We start from the raw sequence: 13,713 nt of genomic DNA, 5'->3' as shown, positions 1-13,713 counted from the left end.
ACAGTGCGACGTGCAGTGAATTTGAGGGTTTAGAGGCACTTTGATGCTGTCAGCTTTCAATCTGCAAAACTAATGCTAACTGAGCTCCACATCCCTAAGAAAAAAGAAAGCAGACATCTGTCATACAGCATGGTGATCTCCCCAAGAGCCCCCAACGAATGAGGTCAATTAGTACGTGAATAATGTTGATCTTTTTGCTACAATTTTAGAGTCACATATCAAAACAAACTGCCACACTGGGATTCACCAGGGTCAATGATCTCTGACATGAGATGTGTATATTGCTGTCTCCTCCGTCAAGCTCATTACCTGCCAAATGTGGGCTGAAGGTGAACTGTGTGGGTGAGCCTCAAGTATGTCCCCCTAATAGCATGGTGAGCAGGGTGTGTGTGTGTGTGTGTGTAGGGGTGGGGGGGTTTACATGGTGATAATTGAGAGCATAATGGTCACTTACAGCATGTACACCCTCTGTGTTAAATATAGCCAGACACATCCAAGAGTTCACAGTGAGCTGCGTATCAGATGACAGGCTTTCGCAGTATCCTCCACGAGGGAGATGGTTGTAAGGGGCGATTCCACTGAGGATTCGAAAATTGAAATTTCTTGCAGGATTACAGTCTTACATTGACCGGTTTAGGTGTTTGTTTCCACAACACATAGTACCTCATGTTTATGCTTGCAACCTGCAAGGCTAGCTTACCAACCAGGAAAAGTAAGTAACTGTCCCTGCGCCCAGACTCCCGAGGGGCCCCTAAAGCCTCTGGTTTATTATGTGTCATTTGGCTTGCGGTCATTTGATACATTGCAGTGCATATTAGTTCCGGAATGTGCACTGCTACAGAAAAATATCAGATGACATTTTGAGGGCCTTAAGGCAGGTGTTGTATCATCACCTAATCTCAAGAGTTACCTGGTGTCCACATACTGTACTCATATCTACATAGTGCACACAAAGGTTGTGTTTTACCAAACCAGGCACAATGTGGAATTCCACTATATGAGAATTGGTTGGTTTCTTGAGCTCTTGGCAAAATATAATGAACCTGCAACATGCCTTCAGTGTGCACTGTAATGGAAGGTCAGACAGGGTGCAGACACAATGAAAGGAGAATGGAAGAAATAGGAGGCAGTCAATAAGGGCCCACAGGTCGCAGGAACCTTTTCACGTTGCTTTGGCTGTCCTTGGAAATATCATAATCAGTGACTGGGGCCGTTTCACAAAGAAGCACAAAGAATCCAAAACAATCCTCACAATTAAACTCATATACAATGAGCAGAAACTGTTGATTTTATTATTGCATTATTATTTATTATATATGCACCTTTTCTTACTTATCAGCTGCTAAGAAATATTTCAGTGCACCTGCACAATGTGTATCTGAAGTAAGACTTAGTGAAGCCGGACCTGACTGTCTGAAAAATATTATAAAATTACTTTCACGTAAAAAAATGATTATAATGGAAATGAAATGAATTCAGTCTGCAGTTTTTGCCTAGATTTTTGGCATTCAATGTTCTATTATGTTCTGCAACAACACAGTCTTCATATTTGTATGAAAATATTCCAAATAATACAATGTCAATTTGCATATTGCCTACATTGAACAATACAAACCAACAGCTGACTCTTGGTTTACAAAGCACAAATAACTATTCAGCAAAGATATGCACATACCCGGAGTGCAAGTTATAATTGGGGAAATCTTAGAAGACATCTTATCTGAAAAAAGTTTAAGAATCCTTAAATGAATGTCAGTGAATTTCTCCTCATACAGCAACAGACTGAACAATAACTCTGCTTTTCCAAGCTGTAATCCCAGAACTGGAAGTAACTGTGGTGTCAATTAAACTCTGTATTAACATTTACACTCTCACAAGGTATCTAAATATGTTTCAGAAGATAGAGTATGCTGAGCAGAAATGCTGACAGCTGACGTGAGAAAAAGGAAACTAATGAACACCAAATTATGTTAAAACCCTTAGATACAAAAGGTCCTGAGAACCCATCTCAACTGAATAATCAATGTAACGGTGTAACGTGGTTATTAATAAGTGACGTCTTTCACACCCGGAGCTGAGACCATCTTGGATGGAGAACCTCTTTGATGAACAATTCAAAGAGAAGGGAGCAAATCCGGTGTTTGTCACTGAGTTTGTTTTACACAGAATACACCTTTCCCCCTCTAATCAACAATCATCTAATCATAGCTGAGCAAACATAACTACAGTGGACACAGCAGACTTGCTGAGCTTTGGATTTCTGTGCATGTTTAGGTGGTGTGCATGTGACTGAATATTTAAATCATCTGGGGGACGGTGTCTTTTGTTGACAGCCTTTCAAGACAAGAACAACAGTCCAAGGATTCGACACAATAGTGTGTTTATCTCCTTCTGGTATGCAATCACTATCATGTTTGGCTACCTACACTAGTAACCTTTTCTTATTACATCATTTGGTGCAGTTACATGCAGTGATATTTTGTGCATATTTAACTCTTTTTACAAAGTTATTATCTTTAAACAAGTCAACTGAAAACACTGAAACATCAGCCCGAGACGTCATTTTCAACCGAATCACAGATGTAACTGTAGCTTAATTAGCTAAGTGGCTGATAAAAACAGTAATTGTAAGAGAAATGGAAGGTCAAGGAAGATCAAGGACTCACTGTTTCTCTCTGTATAAACATGAATTTGCATGGTATATCTGCCACTGAGATCACTATGAACTGCACACGTCACGACAGAACAGAACGCTAGATGGGCATTGCAACAGTAAGGGGGGAGGGGCTTAATGGCAGGTCATTTCAGGCAGAATTTAATCATTTTGTCCCCAATTAGAAGTTTGAACTGAAATGTCACAGTGTTAATAACACATAGATCGAAGGTATTAGTGTGCATGTAAATTGACTTCCTAATGCGACCAAATTGGGCTAATCGAGGTTACCAAATCAAATCATTTCAAAGCACAAATAAAGAACAAGCACTTTTAAATCAAAGATGTTTACTGAGTCGGTCTCCTAGAAAAGCACAATGTCTTTGTTGTGCCAGCGAGCAAGGGAGGTCAAAGCAAAGTCATTTATCTCTGTTGAGTTGGAAATTAACTTCTGCCTCCAAGCAGTTCGACCTAGTAAGAACCCTGCTATGCCGCTGACCTCTCAGGCAACATGTGTGTTGCAAAAATAGCAGAGTAGGGGGTGTATGACTCTGGCAGATTAGCATCACATTGTTGATATGACATATATTCCGAGGAAAAATGAGAACTTTTCAGCCATTTAAGTAGCGGGATAAAAGATTGGAAAGGAAAAAAAAATAACTTGGGTTATTCACGTGACATATGAGTGCAAGAACTTGTAAAAATTGCTTGTGTAGAAAACCCAAGGGTATAAATCAGTAAATGTGATTCATTTTATAAGTAATAATGATTCCTGCTTTCAATTCAGCACAGGGATATAGAAGTAATTTGGGCAGCCTGTCTAAATATATTTCCCCCAACCATTTTTTCTTTCACAAATCTGTGGAAATACAGCTAAAAGCACAGACTGATGTGTAGTCATTAGCTGTCTCAAGATTTCAATGCTTTTCCCCTTCTACAGAAACACAAATAAAATCGGAAAGTGTGGGAAAACTGTGCTGTACACTTAAATCTGTATAAATGCATACTGTATGTAAATAAGCAATAAAGCTTCTGTCATAATAAATGGAATACCTACATGGATAAAAATGTCATGGAAATGCAACAGTCACTGCAAAAACAGTTTTCTCTGTTAGGAGCATATCTGCGAAAGATGTAGTAAAGAGGGAGGCCAAAGGGCTCCCACACATATGAGCAAGTCAAAACAAGTTTAAGTTTTCCTAACTGTATTTGTATTTAATATTTGTAATGAAAACCAAACCCGAGTCAACATTGGGTGAGAGGCTGGGTGCACCCCGGACAGGTCACTAGTCTATCACAAGCCTGTTCTTAAAAGCTACAACCTGGTTCATGACCATAGCCACTCTAAATGGTGTATGCCTACCAAGCACCATTTGAAGAGCCCATTTCAGGCAATTTCATACTAATATGCACATGGACCCAAGGACCCAGCTTAATGTGGTATGATATAAGCCCTTTATTATGTTCTCTTCACAGGGCAGGTCTCATCTCTCACTGTTTCACTTAAAATAACCTGGAAAAAAAAGTGTTTTGACATCCAAAGGTTGCATATTATAGCTTGAAGTCTTTTCAGCAGACAACACCAAGTTGTTGTTGCCTTTGTCTGCTCATCCACACAAAGGCTCAGAAGCCTTAAGAGATCAATTTTCTGAGCTCTGCTCACTTTTGTGTGGCCTCAGAGATTCTGTTAGAGGGGATAATTGTTGTCTTCCATACACGGGTGCTAGCTGCAGGGACTCACCTGGAAAAGCACATGCAATGCAGTGCAGAGAAATCAATACAACAGGGCTAATTGGGCTCTAAGCAGGTAGTCAGGAAATGGCTGCAACTCATGCCCATTTCGACAACCTATAAGACAATGAAGAGCAAAAATTGAATATGACATGCAACACTGTGCACCTCTTAGTTACCAGTGGGGAAAAGGAGCAGTTCTGCAAAATTACAATACAGTCGACATTTATCAGCTTCTCATCTCAGCTTCAAGTCTGTCCATATAACTTCAGACACTGGATGATTGCACGTGATATATTAAAGCAGATTCACGGTTAATAACAATTTTTTTTAAATCTCTTTAACCACCTCTTCTAGGATCTCAGGTCTCTCGTTGTCAGAGAAAATATTTACTCACTTTTCTTTTTCAGTAGCTTATCTACTTGAGCTGACCGCTTCAAAACTCCTGATTCATATGTGTCAGTCAAACATCATTAGATATCCCTGTAGCCCAACTCTTATCAGCTTACAACACCTTGGATTTTTTTTTTTTTTTTTTTTTTTTAATACGCCTTCCACTGCTGTGATGTAAAACAAGTATCCACAGGTTCAGGACATTTTAATGCCTGAAACAATGGCATCAGAAACATGAAGCCTATAACCCTATAAGGAGAGAAAAAGATTTATAATATACTAATATACTGGGACATGTGGATTTTCAGTTTAAGTGTGTGTTTTTAATATTTATTTATCTGTGTGGGACTGTTTGACTATAAAGCGACAGGTGGCATGATAAGCAAACAAGATTACCTCTGTGCTAACTACAATATTTTTCTCAGTGCTACAGACACATCTTGGTAGTTATAGTACAACTCAATTTAATGCTTTGTAGGCATTATACAGTAAGTACATATACAACACACACTGCACAGGACCAGTCGCTCTTTACGTAAACAATCCAGACTCACCAGAATAAATTTAAAGGTTTCTGAAGCTGTGAAACAACCAAGAAATTGCCCGACACCCTTCATTTCCTGATTCTAAGGAAAAGCACTGATTTGGTTGCTGGTGGCTGCCTTTTGTGCATTCACTGTATGTCTCTCTCTCGCTCTCTCTCTCTCTCTATGGTTGCAATTGTTTCTCTCTCTCCCTCTCTCTCTCTCTTTCAGACTCTGAATCAGCAGGTCCCTTCGGTAAACAAGGCAGAGTGATTGTTGGATTTGCATATTCCTGAATAAATTATATTGCATTTCTGCGATAAGCAGTGCACTACTGTTTGGTAGCTTTTCCTCCTCCTTTTCTGCCTCCGCTCTTCTTTTGCTACACCATTCACACATGCTGCCACGAATTAACCCTGATCATGAGGGACCAAGGCAAGTGAGAAAGTGCTGCTCAAAATTCATGTTTTCAGCAGTAGGAAAAGCATGCCATTGGCCCCTGGTGGGGCCCAGACTGCCAACTACGTGGATGGTTAATCAGGCCTGATAATGATGCATGTCCATGTCCGCCACCGAGGACAAGGATGGCAGCTACACTCAACGGTGGGAGATGGGGGTAGAAAGACTGGGAGGAGAGGAGGTGGAGATTAAAGAGACTGAAGCTACAGAGAATCTAGATAGTTATAGAGATGGAGGTGGAGAGGAGAAATTATAAGATAAGTAGTTGAGGAGAGGAGAGGAGAGGAGAGGAGAGGAGAGGAGAGGAGAGGACTCCCCAAGATGAGTCTATAAGAGATGCAAAAGAAGCTCGATCCAATGGACGAGGTTATTTAACGGGGGTGCAAATTACCATTTTGTGTGTGTATGTGTGTACACGTGTACAGCCAGACTGGCATATGGATGTGTGTGCATATTCACATCACTGTCTCTAATGGGGCCGGGGGATGTGCTTCTTAATATGAACACATCTACATCTACAGACTGTAGACTGCTTTTTAATTACAGCGCTGGCGTGCTAAAAAAGCGGCCAGTAGAGGAAAAAAAAAAAAGCTCCCCCATTAAAGCCGCATGTAGGCCTCAGCCTTTTCCCCCATCAGTTCAGCTGATGACTGCTTTTTCCCTTCTCCCCCTTATTCCCCTCACTTCCTTAGGAGAATTGGGCTGGTGGTATTTTGGCTGTGAAAAAGGAAACCATCGGACGGCAGGGGCATGAATATTCCAAATGACTAATGTTGCACATGCTTATTTTTGACATATCTGGCTTCCGCAGGGAAATAAAACACTTCTAATGCAGGGGGACCATCTGTTATCTGTTGCTGGTGTTTCAGAGCAGGCGGGCTCGGTGTGCACACACTCGCTTGCACACGCAAAAAACACACACACACACACACACACACACAGACACACAGACACAACACATGCGCACACAGGCAGACAGATCGACACATTCTCACACAGCGGGGGGGCGTACATAGACAGCGAGACACATGCGCACACACATGTACTAACAGCAGAATCCGCTGGGAGCATGCACAACAGACAAGCTCTAAACTCCTATACAAATCGAACACTTCTTTTTATTTATTTATTTTTTTTTATTTCAGTGTGTTTGTCAAATGTGCTGTAAATCTCGAGCTGGAAGGTGACAGGGAATGCACACACTTTTTTATGCTAGCCATAAATACCAGGGCCTGTCTCCCCACAGCAGCTGGAGCGCGATAATATGCTGGTGGTGTGAAGGGGGAATAAACTAGCTGCATCACCTTGAAAACAAAACATGAAACGCACAAACACTCTTCTGCATCAGCCCCACATCTACACTAAGTGCATTCTCCCTTAGATTTGTTTGGAACTATGGCCAAAGGAATAGGCGCAGGAGGTATGGTAAACAAAGCGCTCTTATGCATGGATAATCTGTTTGTTATTTTCACACAATAGCCAAGCTTCTAGGTATGCCACTGTACTTCTATTCAATAGAATATTTTGGGTAGCTAAATTTGCTGTTGAATTCCCTCTCAGCTCCTGTGCCTTTACATTTCCAAGGCACAAAATTATGTTTCAGAAAACATTCCAGGGGATATCAAATATTCAAAAATGGTATATAACACATGCATCCATATGAATCAGTAGCACCAAAGATCTGTACTTGTGTATTTTTTATTTTTTTGTAAACAAAGCTATTTTTAGACTCACCAAAACACATTGTGGGTATCCTTGAAGCCTAATAAACATGTTGAATGCATTTCCTTCCTTATAAATCATTTCTAAAGCAAATTTTTGGAAGACATTTCAATTCATTACTATTATGCATTATTTACGGTACATCCATGTTTAGTAGCTGGCAGTCACAGTGGTCTTCTTCCATGCATTTTTCTGGCACATTGCTACATTTCTGGGCCTGCTACTGCTACAAACTGTCGCTACAGAGAATGATTGTTTTATTTATCTATTCAAATATTTATATTTTTATTTCTTTTGTTCAGTGTAAGCCACTACATGTAGAATTTGTACATTTTGGACTTTGGAGCCTTGCCCAGTTGTAGCATAAAATAACAAAAACGCATTTCTACATGACAAATATCAATCTCTTCATAAATTATCAAAAATCTTATTGATTCATTTTCAAATGCTAATCACAGGAGAGGAGAGGAAGCGGCCTATTGCATATTGTCAAAGCTCATCAGACTTATGCATGTTTAATGCATTGTGAAAATTTAGACTGGATGATAAAAAACCAGAACCAAACCGTTACAAAAATAACTACAAACACATTTCTGCTTGTGTGAGTGTCGCACTGCCTGGTTAGAGCTCGGTTTCCTGCATAGTGATGGTAACCAATGAACTCAAATAGGACCACCTGTTACTACCACTTCTCTATCTGTGTCGTTTTCAAAGTTGACTGAATGCAACACCTGTGTCATTTTCTTCATCTAATGGGTCTCCGAAAGCTAGTGCTTCGTTTTATTCTGTTTTATTCTCTATTGATTAACAGTGAATCAGACCTTATTAGCTTGTAATATGAGTTTGTTTTTTTTAAGATTTAATTAGACGTAATCCTACAGAGTAAGAAGATGGTCTTGATTGCATGTTTGTATGTTTACATCTCGCCACTCCATACTTTCCAAATAACGCAATCATTTTTTGTGGTTCTGGACTCTTCTCTCTCATAGGTGAGCCCTTTTATTTTTTTATTTTTTTATTTTTTTTTGCCATGAACAAGTGTGTGTGTTCCATCCTTGGTGTTTAGCTTTGAGCACAATCAAAAAGTTTCACACACATACAGGCATATAATGTCACTTGATCTTATGTCTTGATGACAAGCAGCAAAGAGGGATTTCAGGCAGGTGCACAAGAGCAGTGGGGGTAAAGATGATGGCGGTAAGGTTTAATAACTTACCTCTGTCAGCTGCCATTAAATGAGAATCTTCACCGACAAGACTGTCTAGTGCACCATGTGTGTCTTTGATCTACAAGCAGATAATGGAAGCAGAGAGGGAGAGAAAACAAGGTCAAAGATCTATACACTTATAAGACCTTGGGTATCACCTGCACTAATGTATACAGCGACAATAAAAGTGCGCATGTATGTGTGTGTGGGACAGAGAAAGTGATTTTAAAAAGATCCTTTCAGCACAAGTCCATGACTCTAATATGCGCCTCCCAGCAGACACTGTGCGCTTGATGTTGCAAAATACAAGGTTCCTTTCTGTGCTCTAGGAGGCTCCCTGGAGCCTTTGAAAGACAGTTTAATGATGAAAGACAACATGCCTGGATGCTAGTGTTCTGTTTTAGGTCACAAGGGAAAAGCAGGCAGAGCCAAAACAATTTTAGGTCTTTAATTTTCCTTTTAAGACGCCAAAATCATTTAGAAAGATCCAAGACACATTGTATCCTCACCTTGTGGAAGGTTTTGGAGGGAAATGATCACTAAATCATTACAAGAGTAAATATTGCTGATTGCTAAGCCGCAGTGGTAAAATATTGATATACCAAATATCAAAATATTGAAATTTATCTGTAGTTGGGAATCTACCTGAGGTTAGAAAAATGCGTATCACTGTTGTGCTATATCTTTTTGTTGATGCTTGTAGGCATTTTCTGTTTTAAGAGAACAGTAAAAAAAACTGTGCAAAACATCCATTCTTCCTGTAGCATTCATGAGGCTGAGGATGACTGAATATAACAAGATTCCCACATATGGGGCAGCGGAAATATAAGTCTGATTTGATGACTTGTCCCATGTTACATGCTGTTATTTTTTCTTTCAATGGAAACCAGACTGTAACACTCAACTGTGCAAGTGAGAGGCGTCGCCAAATGCAATGTGACTCACCACCTCTGAAGAGAACAAAAACCTGCTTAGGATCAATGTGACATTGCATGCAGTATTTGCAGTTCAGAATATTTGGAAAAGACCGGACTGAATACAAATGTGAGAAATGGTCGCGCACGATAGAAAACCCTTAAAGCAACAGTAACTTTTTTTCCCTAATATTTTTGGTTGAAATAAGCTCCAAAACATGTCTTGATGTGGAGAACTGGTCTAATCAATCGGAGAAGGCCAAACGCTGTGGTGGGAGCTCACAGATGTCAATCAATTTGTGAACGTCCTTCTGTTCCACCTCTCCTCTCGCACAAGGCTTCAAGCTAGTATTAGCTGCTGGAAGACGTCACTATGGCTGACTCACAGGCTAGCAAGCTCGGAGCGCGGAGAGAGAGGGGTTGGAAGTGGTGGAAGAGTGTTTTGCATGCGAGTCTCATGCTAGGATAAGCTTGGCTTCAAAAACGTGCATATTGTAGCTTTAAGGAATCACGTAGGCCTAACTGAGTTACTCTATGAGACATGTCTTTTAAAATAATAATTTAAAACGTTTTGTTAGTTCTGGTTAGACAACAGGAGGGGAATTCGTATTGATCCAGCTTTGTGTTTTTGATGTTTTTTCAATGTACCTGAACCAGGGTGAAAACAGCTAGTCTGGCTCTGTGCAACAGTAACAAAACCTACTTATCAGCACCTCTAAAGCTCACTCATTAGCATGTTATATCTTGTTTGTTTAATCCGTAAAAAAAAGTGTAAACTTAAAATGTGGGCATTTCTTGCCAGCATTTGTATCCCAAATAGTCAAAACTTTTTTTAACTCCAAGTGAAAACTAGTTCACCTTCAGTTAGATTTATCTAAGTAAAACATACTTAACTATCTTCAACTGCCAAAGTGAAAATGATTTTGCCAAATCACCAAATACACCACAAAGAAGTAACATTTGCTAATTCAAGCAAAGTTGGCAGGGCTGGAAGCTTGGTGACATGGTGTTAGCTGGTCAACTGCTGCGGCTTGAGAGCTAATCGCTAACTGTAGTCAGTCACAATAGCCCCCAGAGATTCCATCTATTTTCTTTCTACTGTTCTGTTGGCAAACTCATTAGCTTGTGAGCTTAGCTCGGATGTTAAGGTTTATTCAAAAGACGCATTTGTACCACCGACTCCTGTCACATAAATGTCTGCAAACAAATATTCGGACAGAATAACATTCGTCTCTTTGAGCTGATTCTCTGAACGTGACAATTTAACCCAAATGAACTGATTTCCCCACAAAATGCCACCGTTTTAAATCCTAATATGACCAAGCGTTACCTTTACATAAAATACTTATACAGTATGAAGGTGCAATTATTAAACTTGCCATGCCTTCTCGACAGAGATACAGACCACCAACATGTGAGCTAATTACTGTGTAACAGCGTGGTTGCAAATAACTTAAGTATCCTCATGATGATAGTCAATGCTCACCTAGCCAGAGTGGCCTCAACAAGACAAGTCTTCTGCACATCTCCGGATGCGCTGCACGAGGCACAAATAATGGAGGCAGCTCAGTCCTCATGGTCTACCTATCTTTTCATTTCCACGTAGTTCTCCAGTTCGTGTTTGCGTCTGAGAACGAGACACCAGCAGAGTAAAGCCTTCAAGCAGCCTCATACGCTGCACCCAGAAATCAGCCAGCATAGAAAAACAGAGGCTTGCTCTTGAAAACTGTCTGCCTTTGAAGGATCTTTATTCTCCGTTCCCCAGCTGCCGGAGATGTGTGTAACGGCTTAGACATACAATGGGTGCACCGCGGGTATTTGTCCACCGAGAGCCGAGGCCCAGTAAATGAAAAGAGGGGCACACATGCCCAGGAAGCACCTAATTAATTGACAAGCAGATATTTCTGAATTTATAATCATCAAACAGACTTCATTTTGATCCCCCACTACCGTCCTCGCCAACCCATCTTCCCAGGCGACTTACTTAAGAGACTTATCTTATAAATACAGCCCTAATCAAAATAAATGACTAAAAGCTCCAAGGGAGTTGAAGGCTATACACATTTACATCAGAGGAACTGATGCTGCCTGTGCACCGACTTAAGGTTCAAATCACAGAGAATCCTAACTTACGTAATACTTTCTGTGTTTTGTTTTTTTTGTTTTTTTGGCTGCTCAGTTTGGCAGACCTATATTCATGACAGCCAAGTAGGAGAGACACGGCCTCCTTCTATGTGTGTTATGTTGAATTCCCTCAGCAGCATGCTCAGTTGGTGAGCGTGTCATATTTTACAGAATATTTTTTTAATATTTAATGTGTCACATGCTTTTTTTTTTTTTTTTTTTTGGTCTGTTTGAACGCACTTCACGTGTGTTCTCTGCATTTGCGGGCCATACATGTCTTTCTATATATGTTTACTGCTCAATATTCTTCCCTCTGTTTTGAACTGGGTGGATATATCTCATAAAATGTAGCAATGACTGATTATTTACAGCCAGTGTCTTACAGGCGCTGTTTTAGCCAGTCAGTGATGTCTGGCTAAGGTGAAAGTATGTTGATGGATTGGTCGTCAAAGATTCACCTGAGACCGAGTTTTGATGGATATGTTACTGCCACAAAGTCCAATACAACAGATGGCACAGACCATGAAGCTACAACTCTCAGTGTATAAAAGTCCAACAGCTCTCTATTAATTTTGAGAGAGGCCAGTGCAGCAATTTAACACACAGGCTTCAGCTGTTCTAAAGTCAAATTTAAGGTTTATGTGGAGACTGCAGTGTTCATTGCATGACTGGTATCTCTGCAGAGGCAGAGTTTAATGTTAAAGGTGGCAGGAGCACAGTGTTTGCAGAGCCTCCAGAATCTCATCTGCTTCGTGACACTGTTGCTAATGCAAACTGAACTTGCCTGTGACATTTGTGGAAGCCTTTGCAGAGTTTAACTTTTGGACGGGAGTGCAGCGAGAAGGGTGGATGTGGACCCTGAGTAGACCTTGAGTGGACCTAAACAATCAGCACACCAAGTCCTCATATTTATTGGTAGAAAATTATTTTTTGGTGACTTCTGAAGCCTTATGACTATTCCAAGAACAAGTCATGAGCGTTTTCTGATCTGCCAACTCAACTTGGCAACAAAGCTACTTGGTTAAGGTTAAAGAAAGACCACCTTCATTCTTAAAAGAAATAAAGATTCACATTTGCCTGTCAAAGGTCACCTCACAGCTTAAAATCTCAGCACAAATCTACTTTGGCTCAACACTGCTGTTATAAATGCTGGTGACCAGATCCCTAATGATTAAGGCTCACTGGAAGTGAACAATTTTCACAAAACCACCTCTGCCATTTCTTGCTTGCAGCTGCGAGCGTGTCAACACTCGCAAACTAGTGAGCAGTATCGCTCGTTAGCAAGCAAATAAGTAACTTACGTTGTTCTTGAACAATTTAAAGGAAAATGTACAAAGTAGCACTTTTCTCACCGTTTTTCTTTCTCAGTTATTTCTGCAAGGTTTCCACAAAAAAACTGCTATCATTTGCATGAAGTAACAAATAATTAATTTTCAAACTTTTTTCATGTTGTTGGTCAGTACAGCATTTACTGTTAGCCAAATGTGCTTTGAAAGATTATTCATCTCCCGTACAAAATTAACAAAATTACAAAATTTGATACCAGTGTTAAAAATGGGTTGAGAGCATTTAACAATAACTGGGCGCAGTTGATTCATTAACATTTCCACTTCAACACTTTCCACACTTCTAATGTAATAGAGTAATCGTGCAGTATAAAAATTTAATGAGCGCCTTTCATCAACAAAAAATTGTTGTGTGAGTTTTTCCATTCTGTTTAAGTTGGCCATATTTGAGAATCCGATGCTGGCAGCATTTAAGAGTAGATCAAGGCAGCGCAAGGACAGTGTGTGGTGGTGTAAGTGCGCATATGTGTGCCTGAGAGACGGCGTGTGTGCTCTGTGAGAGGTAAAATAATGACAGGCGAGAACGGATGGCTGGTGACGCGGTGATGAGGAAAAGCGCCACATATTTTGGGCCTCAGGCTGGGCAGCTGTGAGAAACTTCTTCTCTCTTATCCCCTTCTTCCCCTGGTCCCCCTCCCGC

General features: G+C 40.4%; 1 protein-coding gene across 1 annotated transcript in view; it reads right to left on the bottom strand.

Annotated features, from left to right (window-relative positions):
• Positions 1-13,713, bottom strand: part of LOC111673455 (glucosidase 2 subunit beta-like) — a 119,648-nt gene that overhangs the window by 62,813 nt on the left and 43,122 nt on the right. The window contains exon 10 of the mRNA XM_023431211.2: positions 8,699-8,768. Coding sequence (XP_023286979.1) covers positions 8,699-8,768 — 70 coding nt within the window. The remainder of the gene's footprint in view (positions 1-8,698; positions 8,769-13,713) is intronic.

Source organism: Seriola lalandi, unplaced genomic scaffold (assembly GCF_002814215.2).
Source record: "Seriola lalandi dorsalis isolate HSWRI2012SDOR001 ecotype SW California unplaced genomic scaffold, Sedor1 jcf7180002054919, whole genome shotgun sequence".
Classification (NCBI taxonomy): domain Eukaryota; kingdom Metazoa; phylum Chordata; class Actinopteri; order Carangiformes; family Carangidae; genus Seriola; species Seriola lalandi.
Note: the sequence above shows the minus strand (reverse complement) of the source record. Positions and strands in the feature narration are given on the sequence as shown.